Source organism: Sciurus carolinensis, chromosome 1 (assembly GCF_902686445.1).
Source record: "Sciurus carolinensis chromosome 1, mSciCar1.2, whole genome shotgun sequence".
NCBI classification, from domain to species: domain Eukaryota; kingdom Metazoa; phylum Chordata; class Mammalia; order Rodentia; family Sciuridae; genus Sciurus; species Sciurus carolinensis.
In genome coordinates, this window is record NC_062213.1 from 98,250,603 (window position 1) to 98,278,601 (window position 27,999).

The window sequence follows — 27,999 nt, forward strand, 5'->3', positions numbered from 1 at the left end:
TCCCCGCCCCCTTTTATTTTTCTGAACAGGCATGTTCCAGGCAACTCATCCGACTCCTTAGATTACTATAGGATCTGTAGGGTCCTGAGCGTCGGGGAAGCAGGAAAGCAAATACTGGGAGAAGGACTTGGGCTCAGGAGAAGAATCTTACATCGAGACCGGCTGGGGAGTTGTTTGTTTGTTTGTTGGTTGGTTGGTTCTGGTATTGCGGCCCTGTCCAACTTGAGGCAGAGTGAAGGCCCCTTCAGGCAGCGCTGCGGGCAGCCCCGCAGCCGGGGCCTGGTGCAGCCGCCGCGGCCGCTGTCAGGGAAGCGCAGGCGGCCAATGGAACCCAGGAGCTGCCGCTGCTGCTGAGGCGGCGGTGTCGGCAATCCGACCCCGACCGCCTGCACTCCCTCCGCGGGGGTCCTCCGGAGGTAAGCGACTTCTTCCCGAAGAGTCACCTTTGCTCTTTTTGGTGTGGGGGGGTATCCCTTTCCCACCCCACCCTGCCCCGCACAGCCTCCCCCTACCTGGGTTCGACTACTAAACTGCTCTCTCGGTGGCAGCTGCACCCCGAGTTTCTTCTCCACCTTTTCCTCTCAAGCCTGGGGTTTTTCTCTGCTTTTTGGCTTCCTTTTCTGTTTAGCTCCTCCCTCTGCCCTGGGGATTCCCTCCCCCCTTCTTACCCCTATTGCCTCCGTCTCGAAATATTTTTTTAAAGCCATGAGCCCTTTTCACATAAGACCCCTTCCATATTTCTATCCTGGTTTGTTCTTCCTCATCGTCTGTGCTTCTACCCCAGACCTTCTCATGGACCCCGCCTTTATCCTTTTTCTTATTTTACCCCCTCCTTCATGGTCTGTGCAACCTCAGCACAGAGTTCCTATTTTCCTGAGCTAAAGATTGTATCCCTCTCTTCCTCTGCCATTTCTGATTCCATTACCTCACCATCACCTAGTTTCCAAAATTTGCCTATTCCCCTCTCCGTAAGGGATCTCAGGCCTTCGTCATCATTCCCAAAGTACCGTTTACATTCTACTTTTACCTTAGTCCTCGCCCTTTTTATTTAAGATGTTTTTTGGTCCCTCAAGCTGTTTTTACCTTCCCTTTCCCCCTTCTCAATCCCCCAGCCCTCTGCAGGTTTGTTCCTGTAGGAGAGAGAACTGACAGCACCCCTTCCCATTAAGGATTTCCAACTTTGACACCTCCCTCTTGTTTGAAGGATTTTGCTGATCCTTGTGTCATTTGGTTCTGTTTTCCCTGTCCTCTTTATGTGTTCTCTGTCACACTCTTTATCTCCACGTACCACTTATTTCAGGATCAGCTAAACCTTGAACTAAGAAGAAAATGTATTGGGAGGAGGGGGAGCCTCAGCTGTCTCAGGCTTTTCTGAACAGAAGGGTGTTTCTGAAGGATGGAGCAAGTTTTGAAGAAGTCCCTATCAGATTACACTTTGTTGACTACTCAGGAGCAGCCACTAGGAGGGATGAACAGGCCTGCATGGAAACTGAATGAGGTTGTGAGAAATTTTGTTTTGGATTATTTATTTTGGGGCTTGCGTTAAACGGATCACAGAATAGAGTTTCTTCCCACCCCAATCCAGATTTAAGAGGAATCAGTTTCCTGACTTTGGCTTACTAGAATAGTTTTGGTTGATTTCATAAGAGTTCAGGCCTGGGGTGGGGTTGGGGGATAACTGGGAAAAGGAGGATGAGACAATGGAAAAGCTTGTACATTTAGAATCAGAACTCCCGGGTTCAGCATGTGACTTACTCACTTGACTTCCAGAATGGTCTTTTTGAGGAAATGGCCCACTCTACAGGCATCAGTGTGGTTACAGGTTAATAATAGTAGGATGTGGGTTGGGGGAAGAATTAAACTTATCTGTTGACAAAACTTTCTGGGTTCTGAGACAAAGGTATTTATTAGTAGTGGTTTTGTCATCCTGAGAATTTTTCTTCACCTCAATCTTTCTGTTGGATCTTTGTAGTCCATGAGTGTCAGTTTGAAACACAAGCTTCTGACATGTGTTTTATCTGCCTTGCTTTTCCCCCCAGTGCATTAAGTCGCTGATCACACACCCTGTTCCTATCTTACTTGACCCATAATTCCAGATTCTATGGGAAGAAAGAAAGTGTGTTTATGGAAAAGTCCTTTGAGGAAGCTGACTTTGGAAAGAGAACTTGAAGTGAGCTGTTACTTAGGGAACTAGTTGCTGCCTTGTATGCCATGTCTTTCTCTTGACCTGTAATAGTGAGGAGGGCACATGAAGTTACATTCATCTTCTGGCTCTAGGCCCATTTGGAAGTAGTTAGGCCATCTCATCCCACTTCTCCATTTATCCCTTGTAGTTAGCCAGAGTGTAGTCTGTTTATAATCCCTTTTTAAGAGAAACCTCACTCCTTGGAAGCACACTCAACCAGAAATCATATTTCCCCAGGTTTCCCTGCTTCATTCTCAGATGGGTCCACACTTCATGAGAGCATGTTTTCTGAACACCATCAAAGGAACCAGTTGAGATTCTTTGATTTTGGGGAAGAGGTTTCAATAATTGGTATGGGACAAGAGAGAGCCTAGTCCAAGTGTATTTAGGTCTTGGAATGAGGAGGAGAAACAGTTCAGAGAAAGGTGAGCATACAGGTTGCTTTCTTTGCCATCTCTCTGTTTTATCAGGGGCTCCCAGAGCTGGCTTGGGCTGTCTGGCTGGAATCTGCTTATACCTGCTCCATGGCCCTGCACAGAGTTCTCAACCTGATTCAATATTTACTTAACTACCTTGAGACCACTGCCCTCCCTATTCCCTTGCTGTAGCTTGGGAATGCCCTCTCCCCTGATGCCATCACCCTCTACAGCCTTGGGTTAGCATTCACCTGGTTCCTGGTGGGGCATGAACACACTCGTCTTCTTAGTCCTGAGTTTTCTATAGGGAAAATAGAGTGCTTGTTCTCTACCTTTACCTTTGAGATCAAAGAGGAAAGAGGAATTGAAACCTCCTTAAAGGAAGGTTTGAACTGGGAATGGTGGTGCATGTCTGTAATCCCAGCTATTAGAAAGGCTAGGGCAGGAGGATCACAAGTTCAAGGCCAACTTCAGTAACTTTGCAAGACTGTCCCAAAATAAAATTTTAAAAGAGTCTGGGTATAGCTCAGTGATAGAGCAATCCTGGCTTCAATCTCCCCAGTACCACAAAAAAAAAAGAAGAAGAAGAAGAAAAATTTGAGTTGTACCTTAAGACATAAGGAACTTCTCAACACCAGAATAGGGAGCCTAGGGTGATATGAATAGGTGGAAGAGCAACCTATTTTTAAAAAATTATTTTTAAAGGAATGCATGCACATGGTAATAAATCCAATGGTACTATAAGAGTTTGTGATGAAAACCACAAACTTCCCTTCATAGTCCACTTCCCTTCATCCCTACTCCTGCTCCCTTGGAATTAAACTTCTTTAGTTATCTTGGTGTTTAGTTCTGAAACTTATCACCATAGCTTTAAATAACATGCTTGTGCCTGTTTCTTGACTCATAAATTACTGCAAAAGAGGTTTTAACCTTAGAGGATTTATACCTCTTGTTCATGTAATTATGCCATTATTTTTATTTCTTCTATTTGACTCTTGTTTAACATTTTAAATAATATATTTGAACCTTTCTTTTCCATTATTTTTTTTCCCCATGGTGCTAGGAATCAAATATAGGACCTTCCTCATGTAAGGCAAATGTTCTGCCACTGAGCTACACCCCCCAGCCCTCTTTCCATTAACTGAGTCTCTCTTAATTATCCACCTTATAGGATGAAAATATTGGTTCCTTTACCCTTTGTTCCACCTTTCATGATTCATCTTAAAGGATCTTTTGGAAAGGGAAATTGAGTTTGCCTGCCTGCTTAAAGGCAGAGTACTAGATCAAATGATCTCTTAAAGGCCATTCTGTGACATCAGGATTGATATGAACCAATCCATAGTTATCTGGTTCATGGAAAAAAAGTTGACCAGGGGGATTGTGATTAGCTGGGTGAGGGATTGATTTGGGTCTCCTTACCATCCTGTCCTTCCAGAGACCAATCTAGTAAGTCCCTTATAGGAGGCCAGTGAATGGTTGTTTGCCTGTAATATTTTGAGGTGATAGGAAGCAAGAGCCAGGTTAAGTGATCATCGCCTCCAGAATCCTTGGCAGCTCCCAGTGCTGAGGCACATACCTGTAATCCCAGTGACCTGGGCGGCTGAGGCAGGAAAATTACAACTTCTAGGCTAGCCTCAGCGACTCAGTGAAACCCTGTTTGAATTAAAATAAAAATAGTAGTAGTTTAGTGATAAAGTGTTCCTGTGTCAGTCCTCAGTCCAAAAAAAAAAAAAAAAAAAAAAAAAGAAATACCGAAAACCAGACTCCTTTGCAGACATGCTTAACTTCTCAATCCCATGGTCCATTAGAACACATGTGTACACCTTCTCTATCCTCTTCAGCCACTGCTCTTCCCTGCCTTGCCCTAACTTGTAACAACCCTGTATGCTCAACTTTGATTCCCCTACTTTGCCCAGATGGGAGCTGTGTAGCCCAATTAATTGTTAGTGCTCCCACCTCTCCCACCCACATTTCCTAGGAACTGCCTGCCAGGCTGGAGCAGAGGAGGCCTCCTCTTTTTCCCTTGTAGTCTAGTTAAAAGGAAAGTTTAGGCTTCTGGTATAAATATAGGACTTGTTCTTCCTTTTCTTTTGCATTCTAGTCCTTTGATTTTTCTTTAAATGATTAGCCATTAAGGGCATATTTTCTTTGTATTTGAAAATGAATAAATTTATATTGAGGACCATATCTGGATTTAGGTTTTGGACAATCCTTTTCCTATTTTTATTGTCTATATTGTCAAAATAATCTAATCCTGTTTCCCTCCAACATTCCTTTCCCATGACTTGCTTCAGGTGCAGGCAGTCCCTGAGTTCCTGAGATCCAGGAGAGGCCCAGGTCCAGTTTGCTGGTTTCTAGTGGCAGAGCTGCTTATATAGGACAGGAGTCTGATTTTCTTGTACCTTTTGACATCATTGGTTCCCTGGGGAGGAAAGGAGGATAGAGGAATCTGTTCACTGGGAAAGTCCTAGCTGAGCCCTAGGAATTTTTCTTCTTTTGTTATGGGATAAAAGAGGTGATTGTATTCTTACCTGCTTTCCTATGCCAGTAGTAATCCCAGTAGTAATTAATTGGAGCAGGAATCTGCTTAATTTCTTAGGTCTAAGACACTGTATGTGACCAAATCTGTTAACCTCATTTCCCTTGAAAGTTTGGGGTTTTGTTTGTTCGTTGTTTTTGCTGAGCTAAGATTTGAACCCAGGGCCTTGTTCATGCCAGGCAAGTGTTCTGTAACAAAGCTACATTCCCAGCTGCCCTTTAAAGTTTAGAAAAGGGAGTGCTAGGGATATAGCTCAGTTGGTAGAGCGCTTGCCTCGCATGCACAAGGCCCTACATTCAATTCCCAGCACCTAATTTTCTAAAAATTAGAAAAGGGGACTTTAGGAGCTTTTAGTGACTTGAAAGTCTCTAGAGAAAAAGGGATGCATGCACCAATCATAGACATATTAAGAAGAAGAGTTATTTGTACAGTGTGATTGAGGCCACCATGCAAGTCTCTTAAGCAGATCTGAAAAAGGACTGAATTAAACTGACCCTCTGATGAGAGTGCCCTACAAAGGTTTAGCAGGGAATGAGTAAAGCTTCTTTCTTATTATTATTCCTGTGCAACCAATCGTTGCAAGTAGAGACAGATCCACATAGGCAACCATGCTGGTTCTACAACTCAGGGCACTGCCTAATTTGGGGAGAGGGCATAGTGAAAAAGTTGCTACCTTCTTACCAATACTAAACTCAAACTGCATCAGGGAAATTAAATACAGACTTGAAAGACAGACTTGCATGACAGACTTGGAAGAATGATGAATGAAAGTAGCCTTTTTTGTTGATCTCTGAGAACAGAAGAGTTCCCCATCTGTCTTTCTACAAAACTTCAGGAAACTGGATTGTATGATACTGGGCAGATGAAAGCAACCTTGACACTTAACATTTCAGAGGTGCAATAAAAGGCCCTGGAACATGGTGGTCGAAAATAGGGCATCCCCGAATGCCTAGAGAATCTATATGCTGAGCACCTTTTTTCCACCCACCCAAAGTACAGGTACCCAGGCTCATAGGATCAAAAATGATGTCATTAGGAAATTACCTGCATTGCAGCTCTACAAAAGCTACTTCCCTCTTGTTTGTGCTCTTAAGTATGTCTTAGTTTCAGCCTATTTGCATTTTTGCAAAGAGGATTCTGAATTCATTGTTGGCTAGAGCCAGATTCTAGAGACAGGTCGATCTGACAAAATTTCCTTCAGTTCTGCATTGATTCTCTTGGTCTGGATTTGGTGAATCTCTGAAGAATTTCTCTTGGAACGTAGTAGCTTTGTCAGTGGTATTCTCTAACCAATCTTAGTTACAATTTCTTTTCTTCTCTGTTCTTTAGAAGTTCTAGACCCATGAGTCCCAACCTAATTTCTTATTCCTTCTTATAGTCAGCCCTCCAATTCTTGGTGTATATGTATAATAGTGGGGAAAGTAGTGTTGGGGTAGGAGAAGGCTATCATAAATGTCTTAGAAGAGTTTTAAACAACTAATATTCTAATTCACTTTTCCTACAAAAATAATATATGTGCAAAGACACACACATTATTTACTAACCTTTCAGGTGGTTAAGATTCAACTGTCATTTATTGAGTACTACCATGTGCCAAGGACTGTGCTAGAACCTTTCATACACATTAATTTATTTCTTCCACATGGCAACAATGAGAAGTAAGTTTTTGTTTTTTTTCCCCCAATTTGCAGTTGAGGAAACTGAAACTCAGAAGATACGTGACTTACATAAGTTTGTACATCTCATAAAGGCAGAGTGAGAATTTGAACCCCAGCCTGTTTGCCTCCAAGCCCAGGGTTCTTTCCACTGTACTTCAGCTGCCACAGTGCTGGAGAAAGGGTATGATGTTATGAACTCAGATGAGCAAAGAAATGGCACAGCTTCAGCAGGGTTGATGATGGTTGTTTTAGAGCTGTTTTCTTCTAAATGAAGCCTGGCATGGTATTTGCTGGCCCTTATTTCCTGGGAGCTTTGAGTCTAAAAGGGAAGGTAAGAAAGTATCTGTAACTGGAAAAATACATCAAGACTTTAACACTAAATAGAGATGCATAGGACCCATGTGTGGTCTGTCATATGTGTAAGGAAATACAATTTAAAGAGGGGAAGAAAAAGGTAATTGCAGCATTTGAAGAGGGACACAAGAAGAGGAAGAGGATAGAAAAACATTGGGAGAATTAAGAACAAGGAGTAAGGCTCAAATTGCTACCCAGTTTACCTGAGGAATTTGTAAGCCTGTGTGAACACAACACATATAAAGCAACATTTCACAAGTACAGGCTAAGAAGTGAGGCTAAGCTGAGTAACTAAGTGCAGAAGGAATGAGGAACAACACAGTGATCAGAAGTGGAGATAGTGAAGGAAAGCTTCCTGGGAGATGACTGTTTTGAAGATGATTTTGAAGATGATTTTGAAGGAGTCCAGGAAGACAGATAGACGAGGTGCCTGGGAAGGTTTCATGGTGAAGGGAAGACCTGAGAATGGCACCACTAACCAGTGTGTATATGTCTCACTTTCTTTTCCTTTCTCCCTCCCTCCTGTAGCTTGGAAGCTTGAAGTCTGACTGTAGCCATGGGAGACACGGTAGTGGAACCTGCCCCCCTGAATCCAACTTCCGAGCCTACTCCTCCTGGCCCTCCAGGGAATAATGGGGGCTCCTTGCTAAGCGTCATCACAGAGGGAGTCGGGGAACTATCAGTGATTGACCCTGAGGTAGCCCAGAAGGCCTGCCAGGAGGTGCTGGAGAAAGTCAAGCTTTTGCATGGAGGCATGGCCGTCTCTAGTAGAGGCACCCCACTGGAATTGGTCAATGGGGATGGTGTGGACAGTGAGATCCGTTGCCTAGATGACCCATCTTCCCAGATCAGAGAGGAGGAAGATGAGATGGGGGCTACTGTGACCTCAAGCACAACCAAAGGAGCAAGAAGGCGGCGGCAGAACAACTCGGCCAAACAATCTTGGCTGCTGAGACTGTTTGAGTCAAAACTATTTGACATCTCTATGGCTATTTCATACTTGTATAACTCCAAGGAACCTGGAGTGCAAGCCTATATTGGCAACCGGCTCTTCTGCTTTCGCAATGAGGATGTGGACTTCTATCTGCCCCAGTTGCTTAACATGTACATCCACATGGATGAGGATGTGGGTGATGCCATTAAGCCCTATATCGTCCACCGTTGCCGCCAGAGCATTAACTTTTCCCTCCAGTGTGCCCTGTTGCTTGGGGCTTACTCTTCAGACATGCACATTTCCACTCAACGACACTCCCGTGGGACCAAGTTACGGAAGCTGATCCTCTCAGATGAGCTGAAGCCAGCTCACCGAAAGAGGGAACTTCCCTCCTTGAGTCCAGCCCCTGATACAGGGCTGTCTCCCTCCAAAAGGACTCACCAGCGCTCTAAGTCAGATGCCACCGCCAGCATAAGTCTCAGCAGCAACCTGAAACGAACAGCTAGCAACCCTAAAGTGGAGAATGAGGATGAGGTAAAATTGTGGGGAGGTACAGAAAGGCGAGTTGGCAGAGGGTTGCATGGAGACAGGATGTCTTATATAGGGTAACTCTGTCCTTTCTGTCCTTCCATCTGTTTCATTTCACTGATAAAAGCATGGAATGTTAGAATGGAAAAAGGTCTTAGAATTCATGTATTCCAAATGACTCATTTTACAGAGGAACTCAGAGATTAAGTGACTTGCCTCAGGTCATATAGCTAATAGCAAGGCTCCTAACTGTCCAGAGTTGTCTTTACTAAACTGTACTGCTATTCCATTAACTACATATTCACTGGTAAAGACCCTCTCCACCCTGACTTGAGACCTGAAGTGCTACCAGAGCCTCTCAGAGCAGCACTCATAGGGAAGGAAAAGGGGCTGTGGCCTTTGTGTGTGCTGGGGGAGGGAGGTGTTAAATAGAACATCAGCTTCATTCTCCTGGTCACTTCTTTTCATAATCCCTCTCCCCCACCCCTGAAGATCCTGTTTTTTATTGAGAACATAGAATAAGTTTTGTTCTGAATCACTGAGGCATTTGCAGAATGTTCTCTTCTCTGACTTTCCTTGGAAGAAGAGGAAGCCCCAGTAGCAGTTGGGGATGTGCACTACAGAACAGGAGGAGATGAGCACATCAGTAGGATATAGTCACCCTTCATTCCACATCTGGACAGATAACAAGGGAAAGTTGCCCAGTGGACAACCAAGTTCAGTGACCTGGTGTCCCAGCTAGACAATGGTGCCCCAGTCTTCCTCTCTGATTTGCCATTGGCTGGGCTCCCATTCTGGCTGCCAGCCCAGCCTAGAAAAGAAGGGAGGAAAAAAATGAGGAATTTGCACTGTTGGAAAATGTGTATGGCCATGGTCCTGGCATCTGCCTCTGTGGAGCATAACCCACCCACATTTTCAATACAATGGGGTTTCTTTCAAGTAGTGGGAGGTTGCAGTGATCAGGGAAGAGAAAAGCAAGAAGGAGGGGAGACTACAGAGTCTGCTGTCTCTAAAAATGTGGTATTTTATCAAGATAATTTAATAATAGTAAAGCTAAAAGTGCTAACATTTATTGAGTACTTATGTAGCAGGCATAATGTCAGATTTTTTACATTTAATCCTCACAACCACCCTAACAGACATATATTATTTTACCAGTGAAGAGACTAAGGCTTAGAGAGATTGAATGATTTGCCTAATGTCTCAACTGGTGAATGTCAGACCAGGACCCAAATCACAGCTTGTGCTCATAATCACTCTGCTGAGCTGCCTTGGTTATTGCTCAGCATCTTCTTCCTCAGGTCTCAGCTTCAGAGGCCATTGGGGAAGAAGGGCCTGTGCTGTGGCCTCCTATACTTCCACATCTGTACACAGACAAAGCCCAAACTATTCTCAGGCCAGAATGAACCATTTTCATTTTTGCTTGAGCTTGGCAGCAGAATTCAGGGTCCATGAAGGAAGGTTGTTGCAGAGCAAGAAGAATCATCTAGATTCTGGTGAAACTAAGGACATGAAGGGTTTGAGAGCTGCCTCTTCTTGGGGTCCATCCTGTGGTAGTATGGGTATGAGCAGCAGAAATGAATTCGTTGGTACCTCTTGTCAGTCTTGGCTTTTTTCTGTATCCATTTTATGGTCCTCATCTTAGGACCAGAAAAAACTGAAGCCTTAAGGCTTGTCCCCTGCACTGGTCCTGAGTCCTTCTTCCTTGCATCTAACTTCTGCTCTAAAATGATGGATGGCTCTGAAAGGCAGGTATTCTGTGAGTGCTTAAATCTCTAGGGGGGTTCTCCAGCTGCCATTCTTCCTAACCTGGCTTCTTAGCTTGGGTTACTAGATCCAGGAAAGGAAGGAGATAACATGTTCCCAGGCTCTCCTGGGTTATCATTATCTGATGCTGGCAGAATGAGACACCTATTTACTGTGACTCCTTAGGAAATATGAGAGCAAGAAAGAGAGAACATAAATGTAAATATTGCTAGGTTTCTAAGCATTGGGCAAGTCTTCAGCACAGGGGTTTCTTCTAACCCTTTTGATATTTTGAGGATATGTCTATCAAGACCTTTGTTCCCCAGATACCAAGGAAAATTATTTTCCTTCTTCTATTCTTCCTCCTCCCCTGTCATGCAACTTTCAATTATTCAACAACTAGTTACTAATCTTGTACACCATGCAAAGCCCTGTTCAAAAGTCAGCAAAGAGTAGAGGATAAAATGCCGTTTTTTCCTCTAGGAATTATAGATTATATGAACACCCCAGTATCTAAGGAAACTGCTTAGTTTGTGATTCTTGAAAGTTGTTGTCTGTGCATAAGCAGGAAGTAGACACCTTACTGAAATGAAGCACAGAATTTTCTAAGTGCTGCCCAGAGACATTCTAGAAGGAGAATCTCTACATGGGCCCTGACACTCTGCTCCCAGTCTCTGCTTTCCTTTTTTTTTTTTTGTACTGGGGATTTAATCTAGGGAGGGATGCTTTAGCACTGAGGTCCATTCCCAGGCCTTTTTTATTTTTTGTTTTGTGACAGGGTCTCAGTAACTTAGGACCTTGCTGGGATTGACTTTGAATTTGTGATTCTCCTGCCTCAGCCTCCCAAATTGCTGGGATTACAGGTGTGTGCCACTGTGCTCAGCAATGCTTTCCTTTTGATTTTTGGATTTAATCCCATCTCCTTTAATAAAGAAGTGCCAGAGGGTGAGGTGGTGTCTCAGGGAGGAAGCTCTAGTTTTCTCCTGTCTGTGGTCTCCTTGCAGAGCTCTTTGCCCAGATCTCACTGAAGGTTCCATTCTCTCTTTATGAGGAATTCTTTATACTCCTCACAGAGAACTCTAGCACACAATTCTCCCATCTCCCACCAAACCCACCCCTTCAAAGCAGTTTTTATTAACCTCCTCAGTGAACCCTGCTCAGACAGATTTCCTTCCCATTTGTGATCAAACGTTAAATATTCTGGCATAGAGTGAGGCACATAGAGCAGAGAGTGATTTGGGTACTAACCCTAACCCCTACCCGGTCCTACATAATGACACTCTAAGTAGATCAGCTTCGTCTTTTCAGGACTGCAACCTTTGTACACAGAAATTTGCTGGTTGTCATACTGGAAGCCCAGTGGGCCTTCCAGCCTGATAGATGTGATGTCAGCTTCTTGGCCTGAGCTTTACTCCCTGGAACTGACTCAGTGTGAATGACTCAAGCCCAGGAGTAGGAAGAAAGCAGGTCATGATATACCTCCCTTCCCCCAAGGCTATTAATGAGTCTGTTGGGACCTGTCTGTGAGAGAATCAGCTGGAGTGTTCATGGAACCAGTATCCTGCCTGCTGTCCCTTCCCCAGCCAGTTCATGGGTAGAAATTGAGCCATTCTGGCATTCTCACTGCCTCAATTCTCCCTCCCGCTTTTACCACAGTGGAAGAGTTGTGGCCTCAGGGGAGCGTGTCCAAGTGTGACTTCTCCCTTAAAGTCTTCTTCAAGGCAAGACCTGCCCATAGGATCTCCTGCTAGAGTAGAACTAAGTTGTGGAGTTAAGTCAATGCCTGAAATGCTAATTGCAGAGTAGAAAAGCTCCATGTCCACGCCCTCCTACCCTGAGAGCTCCCAGGATTTTGCCTCCTAAGTCCAGGCCCCTCCCCACTTGCATGTTTGCACACGGTGTGCCACCTGCTCCTTGCCTTGGTAGACCTTGTTGAATAGAACCCAAGAAAACTCTGTGTATCTGAACTGCGGAATGAGAGTTTGACCACCATTCCTGTCCACTGTTTTGTTCATAGACAGCAATAAGACACAGGAATGGGGAGATGTTTAGATTATTCCCCCTAACTAGAACTCAGACAGGTACTGTCCCAGCTAATCAGCTTTCTCAGATGGATTTCACTAGTACCTAACTCTCGAACTTGAGTCAAAAATTTGTAATATATTGAGTGTCAAGTGCAATAACCTGATAATAAGCCTAAAGACATTTGATAATAGACTCACTTGTCCTCCACTTCCACCAGCCTCCAGCCCAGAGATTTCAGGTTCACGAGTCTGGGATGACTTTGGGTTCAAAGTTGTTATTAGACTTCCCAGGGTAATAATGATTCTGATTGAAGAGGAGGTACATACACACATTCCCTGAGATTTCCAAGAAGCTGGAGAAACATGGGGTTTCCAGTGTGGAGGTCATGCAGTGTATCGAATCCAGTCTCTTTGGGGATCCCCACAGAGAAGGGGGCAGTTGAGAACATGTACATGGGTAGAGAGAAACATCAGGGAAAGTTGGCAGTGCAATTTCTCACCTGGGGACCCAGCTTTAGGCTTTTATCCTAAAAAAAAGATTAATTCAGGCAGATGCAGTCGTGCACACCTATAATCCCAGTAATCAGGAGGCTGAGGCGGGAGGATCACAAGTTCAAAGGCATCATCAGCAATTTAGTGAGGCCCTAAGCAACTTATTGAGACCCTGTCTCAAAATGAAAAATACAAGGTCTGGGGATGTAGCTTAGTAGTTCAGTGCCCCTAGGTTCAATCCCAGGTATCAAAAAAAGAAAAAATAAATAAAAAGAGAAAGATTCATTCAGGCAAGAATAGAAGGGAACAAGTTGGGTGCAGTGATGCACACTTAAAAACCCAGTTCCTAGGAGGCAGAGGCAGGAGGATCACAAGTTGAGGTCAGCCTTGGCAGCTTAGTGAGACCCTGTCTCAGAATAAAAAGGGACAGGGATGTAGCTCAGTGGTAAAGCACCCCTAGGTTAAGTCCCCAATACCACCCTTCCCCCACCAAAAAAATAAAAAATAAAAAGGAATATAGTGAAAAACACACACTGCCTTGTTTCTTCAGCCCTTCTGACCTCAAGTTCTGAGCTGGCCTTCTAGTGTCTCCCACAAGTGTCTAGAATCTGGGCAAGTGGCATTTCTGGGTTGTCTCTTGTTCATTAAAGCAGAAAGGTAGAGCTGCACAAGAGGAGCAGTTATGATCCAGGTTGGAGCTAAATTCTTTGCCTTTGTCTCTCTCCCTTCCCTCCCTGCCCCCTCTTTGTCCCTTTGCCCTCTGGCCCTTTCCCAGGAGTTCTCCTCCAGCACCGAGAGTATTGATAATTCATTCAGTTCCGTAAGTGGGGCCAGGCTGGGACTGGGTGGCAGGCTCCCCCCATGGCCGCATTTCCTCTCCGTCCCAAGTCTTCAGAGCCCCCCAGGCCAAGACTGGAGTTCAAAGGCCCCTTTAATTGCTGGAACTTCTCCCTCTCAGACCTGAAGAAGTCTCTGACTTTTGCTGCCAATGCCCAGAGCCCAGACTAAGATAAGCTCAGTTGCTTCTCTCAGAGACAACTGGAATACTGTGCTCGTCTATCCCTAGCTCCTGGGTCTCTGGAGCAAACAGCTGGGAGAGAGGTAGAATTTACTTCTGGATTACAGCCAAGAACTGCTTGACAGAAACCTCAGGATCCCATTTCTCCCACCCAGAACCCTTTCCCCATGGCTTCTGCCATCCAGACCATCAAATATTTATTCAGCATTCTAAATGCTAGGCCCCGTGCTGGGTGAGTCAACTCCTAAAGCAAACAGGACTTGGCCTAAAGGAAAGTTTTACCTCCCCATAGCTGCGCTTTTCTTTTTTAATTTCAACCACCTTTCTTCCAGGTCGGAATTCTTCCCTTTTCCCAGCTCACTGCCCAGGATGTTCCTTAATCCCCATTCTCCTTTCTTGTTCCCTCTGGACTAACCCCTGACCCTCTGGTCCCACAGGGTCTTGGACCTTGTTGCTGGGCAAAGACGTGAGAGGAAATGCTGGACCCTCTGGGAGTTTGGATGATTTTTTTACATTTTATTTTCTATTTGTCTACCCAATCAGTTTTCTATGTTCTGTGCCAATCCCCTTTCAACCATGATTCCTATCTCCTCCCATGTGGCAGAGCCTCTCTCAGGAGGACTGGGGTCAAATTTGCTCATGTAACTTAGGGGCCCCCAACTCAAATGTGATTTTAGGATGGGAAGGAATCCTGCTTTTTCTAATCTGAGATGACTTTAAATTGGTCAGGTGGAGAATCCTTGGGTCAGTGACCACTTGCCACCTGAGTGGATGGTTTAGGGGATCAGGATGAAGGAGTGAGTCTTCAGACTTCTTCTTTTCTTTCTCTATTAAGCCCCCAGAATATTTCTAGGGGCCATAGAAACCCAACTTTCTTGTCTTCCTTCTGTCTCTTTTTAACCTTGCCCCTAAAGCATTCCTGTCCGACTTCAGTATCCTGTTACGTTACCATGTGGTGCCGCAAGCCAGCCCACCTCCTCCCATCATGGGGTAGAGGCTAAGAAATGTACCCTGGCTGTTGCACATGCACAGGCATACCCAATACGGCCCAGTTTTCAAAAGAAGCTCTTTTTTTGCAGTGTGAGGGAGTAAGGGTAGAAATTCTCAATCAGGAAACTAAGCAAGACACACTCAGAAAGGGAGAGAAAAACCTGGTGAGTGAAATACCGTTCCCTATAAGAGGAGGAGATATTGTCCTTATCTAGCTGAGGAGAGCTGGACTGGGGAATTGGGTGGCTATCTTAATAAAATGTACCTTATAGTAGAAGAACTTAGACTGGGAACAGAGCCCTTCTTTATGTGCAGCTGAAGTTCATCTTTTTCCCCATCCCACCTTACTCCCCAGACTACTTTGCCCTTTATGGGGATGACTAATGTGCTCAGCATGAGGAACCAAGCTCACAGCAGGGTACTAATATGGGAAACCTAGTTGCTGAGAGGTAGGGGAAGAGGATCCAGGGAGCAATCACTAAAGACAGGCCTTCAGGGCCATCTTTGAGGACATAAAAAAAGAGCTATTACTTTCTCTATCCACCTACACACACCTCCCTTCCTCTGCTTTTTTTTTTTCTTTTAAGTTGTAGATGGACACGATACCTTTATTTTATTTACTTATTTTTATTTAGTGCTGAGGATCAAACTCAGTGCCTCACCCGTGCTAGGCAAGTGCTCTACCACTGAGCTACAACCCCAGCTCCCCTCCATCTGCTTTTTCTTTTCCTATTGTTGTGCCCTCATTAATGCAAATTTGCTCATCCTCTTCTCATTCCCTGCATGGCATTGATCCCTTGTAAGAGATTGTGGGGTGAACAGGGTGTGGGGATGCCATGGAAAGCAACAGAAGTCATTTGGATGACTTTGAAAAGAGAAATATTGACTTGAAGGTCCCTTCCTTACCCTTGTGGGCCCCAGCAGAGCCCCTCCAAGCTCCCTTGCCTAGCCTGTGGGCCTTGGTAGAGCCCCACAGCCGAGATCCAGCCAAAGGGTCCAGATGGGGAGAGGCACAGCTCTGTTCTTGAGTAAAGCACTTCTTGATGTAAGCAGCTCTTCTATCTGGGGCCCTGACTGACCTCCAGATGTCCCCTGCCTATTTATCCTAAAACCTTGAGACAGTACTTGAGGGACTCAAGTCTAAAAGGAGGGGTACATCCCAATAACCTGGACTCCTGGCCCCCTATACCTTCAAGAAGTAGCACATAGAAATGGAATGTGCTGGCTGTTCTCAGTTCAAGCAGAGACAGGTGGGGTAAAATCTCCTACCATCGCCAAAAGATAGCTTTCTTCGTAGGATTCTCCAAATGCTGGGGTCCCTGGCCTATATGGCCAGGATAGATTGAGCGGGTGGGCCACTTTTTTCTATGGTTTGTTCACCATCTTTTATTTCATCCCACCCACCTTTAGCCTGTCCGACTGGCCCCTGAGCGAGAATTCATCAAGTCCCTAATGGCAATTGGCAAACGACTGGCCACCCTCCCCACCAAAGAGCAGAAAACACAGCGGCTGATCTCAGAGCTCTCCCTGCTCAACCATAAGCTCCCTGCCCGAGTCTGGTTGCCCACTGCTGGCTTTGACCACCACGTGGTCCGTGTGCCTCACACACAGGCTGTTGTCCTCAACTCCAAGGACAAGGTAGGTGGACTGTGGCCCAAACCCTAACCCTGATCTGACTTTCCTCCCATGATTGTTCAGAGTTTGTGTGTATGCACAGGGATTCCCCTAACAACATCTTGTCACCTTTCATAGTTTATAATTGCACTTGTCAACCACGATTTTACTTCAGTGCTGCAGTGATCCTGTGAGCCCTCCTGTCCCGCTTCTTAGACTTTGCTTTTCTGGATCAAAGAAGCCTGATGTTTTCTGCTCACCTCTTGCTGAATTTTAGAATTGCTCTCCACCCACTCCTTATAGTCATTTTGGTAGCTCTTCTCCAGCCCTCCTATAACTTCAGGCTGTCTGGATACAGCAATCACAATGGTAGCAAAGTATTTTGTTTCTAAGACCTTTTCTGATCAGAGTGGGCAGGGAGGAGAGAAGGATGCCCAGTTCATATTGGAGAAAATTAGCTGATTTTGTGGATTGAAATTGGTACTCATGGTTCAGATTCTTCTTTGAGAGGAAGTATCAAAGATCAGAACTCAGGGGGCTGGGGAGATAGCTCAGTGGGTAGAGTGCTTGCCTTATAAGCACAAGGCCCTGGGTTCGATCCCCAACACCCAAAAAAAAAAAAAAAAAAAAAAAAAAAAGATCAGAACTCTCCTTGGGACAGTGCCTGTCTTCACCACAGCAGCTCCCTTGGCCCTGTCTTTAGGACAAGCCCATGGAGGCCTTTAGGTTTCTCTTATAAGCTGTAGCTTAGAGAAGCCCAACTGAAAAATTTAAAAGACTTGTGTGCTCTCTCACCCAGATTCTTTATATAGGTAATTATATGACAAGTTCCTGCCCTAAAAATATTAAGGGATTGTTGAATGCAGGTTGGGGCGAGGCAGGGAAACGGGAAGAACACAGTGTTAACAGTGTTGAGATTTGGAAGATAGTGGTGGAGGTAAGCTGCGAATACTGTCCTCACTCCTCACATCAGGCTCCTTACCTGATCTACGTGGAAGTCCTTGAATGTGAAAACTTCGACACCACCAGTGTCCCTGCCCGAATCCCTGAGAATCGAATTCGGAGCACACGGTCTGTAGAAAACCTGCCTGAATGTGGCATCACCCACGAGCAACGGGCTGGCAGCTTCAGCACTGTGCCCAACTATGACAATGACGACGAAGCCTGGTCGGTGGATGACATAGGCGAGCTGCAGGTGGAGGTGAGGGAGCTCCAAGGAGGTAATACTAGGGCACAGCACCTGTTCTCCACAAGCTTCAATATATTTGAGACAAGATAACATACCCCCAGCAGGTGAGGCATGTGCCCAAATGTGGCGTGAGCAGTGAGCAGTAAGAGGGAAATGCTGTGAGCAGCTGGTCTGGATGGTATTCAAGTGGAGCTTATTCTTCCATGGAAGAAATTCAAGTTAATGTAATGAGGAAAATTTAATGATAATATTTACTGAACACCTGCTCTATAAAGTTGTCTTAGGATAGCAAGAGTAGTAAGTCCTACATTCTTTCATTCCAGACTTAAGTGTTGTGTGCTAGTAAACAAGATTTGGCCCCTACCTGCAAGGAGTTTATGAACTAATAAGGGAAAGAACAAGACTAGTAGGCAGGTAGTTATAGTGAGATGTGATCCAGGTTGTGGTGCAGAGGACAGGGTGTTATGAGAGCAACCAGTGGTGGAGGTGGTGCTTACTCCAGACTTTGGGTGGGAGTCAAAAGGTTTCCTGGAGGAAGTAATCTCTCAGCTGAGGCCTGAAGCATGGTAGGGATTAGCTGGACAAAACACTTGGGCAGAGGAAGTACATACAAAGACTAGAAGATAAAAGAGCTTGGCTCATGATAAAAACTAAAGAAAATTTGTGTAGTTATGGATATGTGGGTGTGAGGTGATAAACAGTGAAGAATGAGACTGGAGAGTTGGCTTAGGGTCCTGTCAGTTGTGAAAAGAAACTTTATTCTTGGATTATAAGGAGCAAGAGCAGGATTTTATGTAGAACCATTCTGTAAAAAGACAGAATCTTTGTCTTTGAACTTATAAAGTTAGAGACTGACATTTAAAAAATGTGGTGGCACACACCTGTAATACCAGTGGCTCAGGAGGCTGATGCTGGAGGATCACAAGTTCATGGCCAGTGTTGGCAACTTAGTGAGAGGACATCTCAAAAAATATATATTTTTTTAATTTTAAAAAAGGGATGTTAGTGGGGCTGGGGTTGTGGCTCAGTGGTAGAGCACTTGCCTAGCATGTGTAAGACTCTGAGTTTGATCCTTAGCACCACATAAAAATAAGTAAATAAAATAAAGCCATTGTGTCCATTTACAACTAAAATATATATATATTTGTATGTAGCTTAGTGGTGGAAGACCCCTGGGTTCAATCCCTAGTGCCACAAAAGAAAAAAAGATACATAAGGATTGTGTACTGGGAGACAAATGGAGTAGAGAAGTGCTCTGGTACAAAGAGAGAGGGACTTGATATGGACCCTCAGGTCTGGTGGAGTGTTTTATAGCTAATGAGAAAGGAGAAGATTATATTGGGTAACTTAGATGAAGAAAAAGTCAGAGGAATCTAGTCTGAAAGAGTCTGCTCTGAACCTCAGGGGAACATGCATCCCTAACCATGAGGGGACTCTCAGTCTGAAAGTTCAGGTTTCCATGAGGATCATGGCAATGATTTGCAAACATTAGTGTGTTGAAAATCTGGAGAACTTGTTAAAATTTCAGATTTCCAGATTTCATCCCCAGCAATTCTAATTCAGATTGATGTCGGGGCCTTGTAATCTGTGTTTCAGCAGGCATCTCAGTTTTAATTCTGATGCAGGTATTTCACTTTTTCAGAAACACTGTTACGTGGCCCATGTGAATATCAAGACATCTTGGGGTCCAAGTAGTCAGGGTGACACAGAAGTAAGAGAGACTTTTTCGAGGAGTCTGGAAGGGAGGGGCGAGCACACCATGGCAATGGCAACCAAGCAGGAGGCAAGAGAGGGATCTATGCTTAGCACTTCTGACCAGTGCTCCCCTGCTCTCCCCAGCTCCCTGAAGTGCACACCAACAGCTGTGACAACATCTCCCAGTTCTCTGTGGATAGCATCACCAGCCAGGAAAGCAAGGAGCCTGTGTTCATTGCAGCAGGGGATATCCGGTATGACCAGATCACTTTGCACTCATTTTTTATCCCTCTTCCAGACATTGCCTATCTCTGTCCCCTTCCTCTCTTTAGCACCTGCTGTCAGCCTATCTCTCCCTTTTCTCTCCTTATTCTGTCCTTGTCCTCAGATCACCAAACTTGAGGCAGTGATGGTGCAGGTTAAGACACTGCTTAGGTTACTATAAAAAATTATAATTCAAGAGAATCCCAAGGAGGTGACAGCAGCCAAGAAAGGAATTCAAGCAGTGTTTCTCAAAGTGGGGTCATAGTGACATGCATCACAGTCAGAGGGGAAGGAGGAGACCTTGTTGGAAGTGCAGATTCTGGGATCAGGCCCATTCATTCTGTCAGTCTTGGGGTAGAGGAATGGGAAGAGCCAGGAATTCTTTTTTTTTTTTTTTTTAGTTGTAGATAGACAAGATACCTTTATTTTATTTATTTATTTTTAAGTGGTACTGAGGATCAATGTATGTCTCATACATGTTAGGCAAGTGCTCTACCACTGAGCTACAACCCCAGCCCCCATTCATTTTAACATGATCCCAGACTACCAGGGTAGCAGAACAGTGCTTCTAGTTGTGCTTCCTTCTGTCAGTCTCTCTTGGTCTAGGTTCCTTCTCTGTATATCCAGAATTCAGGAACTATGCAGAGAATGCTAGCACAGAGAGGGGCATCAGGCTCTGGGGTAACTCCTCCAAGCAAATGATGTATTTTCTTCCTGCTAGACGGCGCCTTTCTGAACAGCTGGCTCACACCCCCACAGCCTTCAAGCGAGACCCAGAAGACCCTTCTGCAGTTGCTCTCAAAGAGCCCTGGCAGGAAAAAGTACGGTGAGTAGGGCAGTTTCAAGGCAATTGCTGGTGCTCACTGCACCATCTTTATTGGCCATCAGCCTCAAAAACTCCATCAAACTTTCAGGCAGTCTTGAACCCTCACCCTGGCATCACCCTGCGACACCCTTTCTTTTTCTCTTTACAGGAGGATCAGAGAAGGCTCTCCCTATGGCCATCTCCCCAATTGGCGGCTCCTGTCAGTCATTGTCAAATGTGGGGATGACCTTCGGCAGGAGCTGCTGGCCTTCCAGGTGCTGAAGCAACTGCAGGTAAGGAAAGGAAAGAAGAAAGATAGCCACCTGAGGGACCACATAGGTTGTTCTGCAGGGAGCTTTCCTGGGGACCAGTTTCCAGCCCAAGGGTGCTAAAGTTGGTGTTGGAAAATGCAGCTCCACAGCGGCCTCTGTTGGCTATTTTGGTGAACTGCACCTGCCCTGTTCTGACCCCTGAAAGTTAGGGTTTGTCCTTTAAATCAGAATTTCCCAAATGGTCTGTGGTGGGCAGGTTATAGTGTGCTGAGATATTGATCCCCTGAGCCCCCTGGGTTAGTTCTCAGCAAAGAGTTTCACCTCTTTAATTCAGTTATTTATGTAAATATTTTTATTTTCTAGAGATTTTTTGGACCTAAAATTTTTCCTGTTTTTTTTTTCTTATTATTTGAACTTACATTTATAGTTCCTACTCTCCCTGCTTGTAAGGTGACAGTAATATTTCCTATTCTCTCTGTCATTTCTTGAACTTTGTACCTGTAAGATACCTTTTCCCATATACCTTTTAAGTATAGCTTTCTTTCTATCAGGCCCTAGATTTCCTTTCAAAACTTCCTGGTCCTCAGTAGATCAGTGAGTCTTACTTGATGGCCTCAAAGTCAAGGCCACCAAGGAGAGATGTTTGGGAGAGAGGAATTTTAGCCTTCTCTCCTAGTTTGGAGAAGGATGAGACTCCTAATACCTCTGTGTCTCCTCACAGTCCATTTGGGAACAGGAACGAGTACCCCTTTGGATCAAGCCATACAAGATTCTTGTGATTTCGGCAGACAGTGGCATGATTGAGCCAGTGGTCAATGCTGTGTCCATCCACCAAGTGAAGAAACAGTCCCAGCTCTCGCTACTTGATTACTTCCTACAGGAGCATGGCAGTTATACCACTGAGGCCTTCCTCAGTGCCCAGCGTAATTTTGTGCAAAGTTGTGCTGGCTACTGTTTGGTCTGCTACCTGCTGCAAGTCAAGGACAGGTGTGTGACTTCTGCCCTTCATCCTAGTCTTGCATCAGGGTCTGCTCTGTTCTTTCATATGTAATTCTAAGTTGAAACAATGTATTTTCAGTAGAAACAGATGTATTCATGTGATATTAAGCCAAGGAGCAGACCCACAAGTGCTAGGGTGAAAATAGCATAGGAATGAAGAATTTATGTATGAGAGGAGTCAGGGTTTGAGTGAGCAGGGACTGAAAATATAAGGGAGAATGAAGCTGTGGATAAAGCTGTGGAGGAAATATGTCCCAGGTGAGAAAATATTTCAAGGGAATTAAAACTTGAGTGAGCAGTGACATCAAACAGGTAAGTTGAGGCTAAATTAAAGGATCCTTCATTGTAGCCAGGCACCGTGGCACATGCCTGTAATCCCAGCGGCTCAGGAGGCTGAGGCGGGAGGATGGAGAGTTTAAAGCCAGCCTCAGCAAAACCAAAGCACTAAGCAACTCATTGATCCTCTGTCTCTAAATAAAATACAAAATAGGGCTGGGGATGTGGCTTAGTGGTCAAGTGCCCCCAAGTTCAATCCCTCGTATCCTCCCACCCCCCAAAAAAAGAGAGCCTTCATTATGAGGCTGAAGAGTTTTATATTGTAGGCAGAGTAATGTCATCATCTAGTCTATGTTTAGTAAATGCCCTGTGGCACTGTGGATAAGAGTGGACATAACTGACCCTTTAGCAGCAAAGTGAGAAGTAGGGCCTGGCCTGAGGATAGGGGTAGTGGGTGAGAATAGAAAGGAGAAGGTGGATATGAGGAACATGGAAAAGATGAAGTTGAAACTCCTAGCCACAAGCACTTAGGACCTGCCTTCTCAGAGTGTCTCCAGACAGTGACTTGGGGTCTATGCCCTGAATGCTTCTGTGAGTTGCAACTCTCCCTGGGAATAGAGGAAGAAATGCAGTGGTCTATGCTGCCAGGGCTCCTGGTGACATAGTGGCCTATTAAGATTAGCTAGAGCAGTTTATCAGAAATCTAGCGTCATAGGACCTGCCACAGCCTGACATTCTTACATTTAAACCAGATGAAAACCTTGTTGGACAAGTGTTCCTCATGAGGGAAGTAAGGATTAGGTAGCCTTTAGAACATGTGCTCATTCCGCCCTGCCACCCTACAAATGAACCAACACAAGCTCTGACTTTGACAGCTGCTGGGGAATGTCATTATAAGGAGCTTGGTTGCAAGCTTTAGACTGTGCCTTGAAACATCAGGATTTTGAACCAATGGCCTAGAGAACCTAGGGTTCTGTCCCACCATTGAGTAAATGGGTGGCAGGGAAGCTGCCTATAGTCAGACCTCAGGGCTTTTCTTTAGGAAACTGATATGTTTGGAAAAAGATTGTATCCTTTAAAAGCAGGGGAGGAGGGTGAGAGCAGGCAGCTGGTAAACTGTTCATAATAACTTCAGAAAGAATAGATGCAGGGCTGTTCATGGCGGCCATATCACACCTAAAGCAGGAAGATGGTGGCAACAAAGAAAATGAAAAAAATCACTGAAGTCGATCAACTCTAGGCTCCAGCTTGTTATAAGAAAAGTGGTACTTGGGATGGGGTTGTAGCTCAGTGGTGAAGCACTGGCACATGTAAGGCACTGGGTTCCATTCTCAGCACCACATAATAAATAAATAAATAAATAAATAAATAAATAAATATTAAATATAAAAACACATTAAATAAAGATATTGTATCCATCTACAAAAAAAAATTTTTTTAGAGTGGTACTTGCCAGAGTACAAACAGAGTTTAAAGATGATCAGACAAGGCAAAGCATATTGGTCATCCTCACCAGCTGCCCAGCTTTGAGGAAATCTGAAGTAGAATACTGTACCATCTTGACCAAAACTGGTATCCATCAATACCATGGCAATAATATTAAATTAGGCACAACATGCAGAAACTACTACAGTGTGCACACTGGCTGTCATTGATCCAGATGATTCTGACATCAGTGCAAGCATGCACAGTTTTTCTCTTAATCAACCTTGCCAGAGGTTTTTTGTTTGTTTAAAGAAAAGAATATAGTGAAGCCATGAATGGAATCAGCCACTGGAAAGAGGTGGCAGCAATGAATGGGTCCCCAATCTGGAAGCAGGTTTTAAGATCTATACTTCAAAATGAGTTCCAAGCAGCTTTCCTCCTGGAACCAACTCTGGTAGTTAGTATAGGAGAGAAATTCCTTGGGACCTTAGGCTAGTAAGTTACTTGACTGCTCAGGGCTGTTTCTTTACCTGTAAAGGGAGTAAGACAATTCTCTGGCTTTCAGAATTGTGCAGGTGCTGCTAAATCTTTTTTGCTTTTCCAGAGAAGGACTCAGGTGGGACTTGTTCTCCCTTTTGGTCCTTCCTACTTTGGTCAGTCAGACCAACCCAGAGAAGGTGGCCCTCAGACAGACTATGAGCTCTTAGCCTAACAAAGCTTCTTTTAACAGTGAAGAGGTTGGTTATGCTGAATAGGCTAGGCATCACATGCTTAGCATGTTAATTGTTCTTTCTTCCGGCCATTCTAGTGGGAATCACAAAGACCTGGGATTTATCTCCCTTTAACTCTTTTCCCTCCTATAGCTGGCCTGTAGTACTTGCCTCTTGGGATTTTTTTGGTGCTGGGAATTGATCCCAGAGGTGCTTTTACCCATGACCTTATCCCCAGTCCTTTTCATTTTTATTTTGAGACAGGATCTTGCTACTTAGCTGAGGCTGGCCTCAAACTTATGATCCTCCTGCTTCAACCTCCTAAATCACTGAGATTGTGTGTGCCTGACACCTTTTTATATATATATATATGGAATTTCAGCTTGGGCTGGGGTTGTAGCTCAGTGGCAGAGCCCTTGCCTTGCACGTGTGAGGCACTGGGTTCAATCCTCAGCACCACATGAAAATAAATAAAGATATTGTGTCCATCTATAACTAAAAAATATTAACCAAAAAAAGAATTTCAGCTTTTTAAACTTTATTTTATTTAGTTGTGCCTGACACCCTTTGAGGTTTTTTTAAATAAGTGATTTGAAACTTAACTGCTTGAAGCACACACACTATTCTACACTTGAACTCCACCGAGCCTACTTGCCACTGATTGTTGTTCCCCTCTGATGGGGCTTGATTCTTGCAGTGAGCTAACAGGGATTACAAATAAAATAGGTGAATTGGTTGAGTGGAGGTTTACTACACAACAAAGTACTTGGCCTCTGTGTCAACTGGCTAGAGCCTCACAGACCTTCTTTCCTTGCTTCTGGATTCTCTACTAGATTGGGATCAGTTTGAGCACTAAAAGTGTAATTTCTGGGAAATTGGGATAACCCTAAACTTTTTTTTTTTTTTTTTTTTTTTTGTACTGGGGATTGAACGCAGAGGTGCTTAACCATTGAGTCACATCTCCAGCCCTTTTAATTTATTTTTTAGAGAGGATCTTACTAAGTTGCTGAAGCTGGCTTTGAACTTGTGATCCTCCTGCCTCAACCTCTTGCACTACTGGGATTACATGCGTGTGCCACCATACCCTGCCTAAACTATTTTTATTAAGCTGTTAATAGCAATTTTAGACACCAGCTTTTGTTAGTGATTTTCTCTTTTGACTTCCTTTCTTTTCACTGCTAGTTTTAGATCCTAGGAGATTGGACCCAGAATTATAGGCAGCAAAAAACATGGCAGGGGATGCCCCAGCCTTGTGTCCTGTGTCCAATGGTTGCAATTTTAAAGTTTGGTCTCAGTAAGACTTAACATTAATATGACTCTTCCTCTCCTCTCTTCCTCTTCTTCAGACATAATGGGAACATCCTTTTGGATGCAGAAGGCCACATCATCCACATTGACTTTGGCTTCATCCTGTCCAGTTCACCCCGAAACCTGGGCTTTGAGACGTCAGCCTTTAAGCTGACCACAGAGTTTGTGGACGTGAGTCAGGAAGCAGAGGTGCCTCCAGGGTCACTGTTCTTTCTCTGCCATGGCAGTGGGAGCTGATGGGCTCCCCACCACCCCCAGATTAGGGATGAACAGAACAGAAATGGCAGTAAGTCAGGGTGAGGCAGGATTTCCTGGGAGCTTTCTGCCTTATATGGGAGTAGGGAATAATGGAGTTTGGCATGATTGCCCTGAGAAAGGAAGTAGTAGTTCTGGAAAGCTCATAGGACAGGGATCTCTCCTACCATAATTCTGTGGTGCACACTCTTCTCCCTCCCCAGGTGATGGGTGGCCTGCACGGTGACATGTTCAACTACTACAAGATGCTAATGCTGCAAGGGCTGATTGCTGCTCGGAAACACATGGATAAGGTGGTGCAGATCGTGGAGATCATGCAGCAAGGTGGGGCTGGGGAGAAGCCAGGGGCCGGTGGTACCCTCAGCATTCCCACTCAGGTTAAGGCCCTAGAGCTTAGCACTCTCAGGGAGTTGAGCCCACCTCAAGATTCAGATTGGTTGAGGGGGCGGCGGGAGGTGGTCTTGGTTTCCAGCTCTGGTCCAGTGTCATTTCTCCTTCAGGCATTCCTTCTGACCCTGGCAGAGCTGGGCCTGGGAGGAAGAAGGGGGCTGCAGGAACGTCCTTGGCACCCTCAGGGGAAAAAACAGCCCTATTTATAGCTTCCTGGTCCTTCTAATGTCTCTATCCCTTTACAACTGAGTTTCTCAATCTCCTCTATCCATTGTTCTTCTCTTTACCTACTCAGGAGTTTCCACCATACTTTCCTCTCCATTCTACTTTGAACTGCTTGCCCTGACCTCAGCTCCCCCATGTCAGGCCACCTTCCTTTTCCCACTATTCACCTATCCTGCTCTGAGCTGAATTTCTCCTCTCATCTTTTATCTTCTACCATGTTACTTCCGCATTACCTTGATGTCCATAGTCTTTTGCTGAGTATCCCCTCCTCTCTGAATTCCCCTGGGCCCCAGTCCTTATCCCCCTCCTCGAGGCTCCAGGTGGATACCACATCTAAGCTGCCAGTCTCCTCCTCCCCACCCTTGCCCCTACCCCACAGGTTGTCGCCGTTGCTCAGGAGCATCCCCATCTGGCCCCATGATGACGGTGGCTCAGGTCATCTGTGAGTGTCAGACGTAGCATAGGCAGAGGCTGCAACCAGATAAGTGTGCCCAGCTCAGGGCCCATCCCAAGCTTCTTCCTGGCCTTCCTTTTGGACCCCCAAAGTCTGCTCCCTCAACCCTTTCTATGGCCCTCTCCCATCCTCTGCCCACATACCCTCACCTACAGAGGGGCTTAGAAGCATGGGATGCAGATGAGCTCAAGACAGGACCTCCCACCAGTTCCTTTTCTCTGCACAGAATTGAATCCACAACTTGAGAGATCTCTGGGAGGGAAGGGGCACTTCAGGGATACCTGCCTGTGTACCTGTGGTTGTTATTACTATACCTCCTTCCTATCCATGATCCTCAATCCCCACTGCTTCCCTCCAGGTTCTCAGCTTCCTTGCTTCCATGGTTCCAGTACCATTCGCAACCTCAAAGAGAGGTTCCACATGAGCATGACTGAGGAGCAACTCCAGCTGCTGGTGGAGCAGATGGTGGATGGCAGCATGCGGTCTATCACCACTAAACTCTACGATGGCTTCCAATACCTCACCAATGGCATCATGTGACACCCTCCTTCTTGGGCCTGAGTGGTGGGGGGATCCAGGGTACCTTCCCCTGGGAGAGCCCTTGTCTGAGAAATCATAAACCAGGAAACCCCACCTACCCAACCATCCACCCGAGGGAAATGAAGGCAAGAAATATAAAGGATCATGTGGTAACCGTGAGAGCTTGCCAGGGTGGGAGGAGCTGGCCATGGGGTCCAGACTTGCTGGGGCTTCCAGCCCCTCATTGTGTACTACCATCTGACAGGTTCCAGGACTCACAGCCCTCCAGAGAAAACAGGTGATGAATGCAAGGGGCACCTGGCCTTTCTCCCCCTCACCAGGATCTGAGAGGTTCTTTCCACAGGCTACCCCTTATCTGTTCTGGGTCCCAGGAAGAGGGAAGAATAGGTTCTTGGTACTTAGGACTTGATCCTGTGGTTGGCCTTTGGCCATGCTGCTGCCCAACTCTATATTCTCCCAGGGACTGACCCCTGCCTGAGTTCCCCTTGACAGGAGGGCTCTGTCTTAGGGTCCTGCACTTGCTGAGGTTCCCCATCAGGGGTTGAGAAGGGGAATGACAATCCCTCCAGTTACTGAGGGTATTGGCCTAGCCATGGGGAATTCCTATCCCTGATCCCTTCCTCATACCCAGGGAAACAGCTCTCAATTTTTTATTATTTTTTGTTTGAAATAAAGTCCTTAGTTAGCCATCTGT

General features: G+C 45.2%; 1 protein-coding gene across 12 annotated transcripts; it reads left to right on the forward strand.

The window, feature by feature from the left end:
* Window positions 1-16: 16 nt before the first annotated feature.
* Window positions 17-27,992, forward strand: Pi4kb (phosphatidylinositol 4-kinase beta). 12 transcript variants are annotated; one of them, XM_047546319.1, is made up of 15 exons: window positions 17-416; window positions 1,301-1,498; window positions 6,832-6,979; window positions 7,681-8,620; window positions 13,652-13,696; window positions 16,295-16,522; window positions 17,472-17,699; window positions 19,527-19,636; window positions 20,368-20,472; window positions 20,621-20,744; window positions 21,445-21,710; window positions 25,480-25,630; window positions 25,900-26,020; window positions 26,691-26,753; window positions 27,124-27,992. In XM_047546319.1, exons 4-15 carry the CDS (start codon window positions 7,709-7,711, stop codon window positions 27,303-27,305), a joined length of 2,535 nt encoding a protein of 844 aa, XP_047402275.1. In that variant the 5' UTR covers window positions 17-416; window positions 1,301-1,498; window positions 6,832-6,979; window positions 7,681-7,708; the 3' UTR covers window positions 27,306-27,992. The 12 variants fall into 12 exon arrangements, with proteins under 12 accessions (XP_047402275.1, XP_047402303.1, XP_047402285.1 ...); XM_047546347.1 differs by lacking the exon at window positions 6,832-6,979; XM_047546329.1 differs by lacking the exon at window positions 1,301-1,498.
* Window positions 27,993-27,999: the final 7 nt, after the last annotated feature.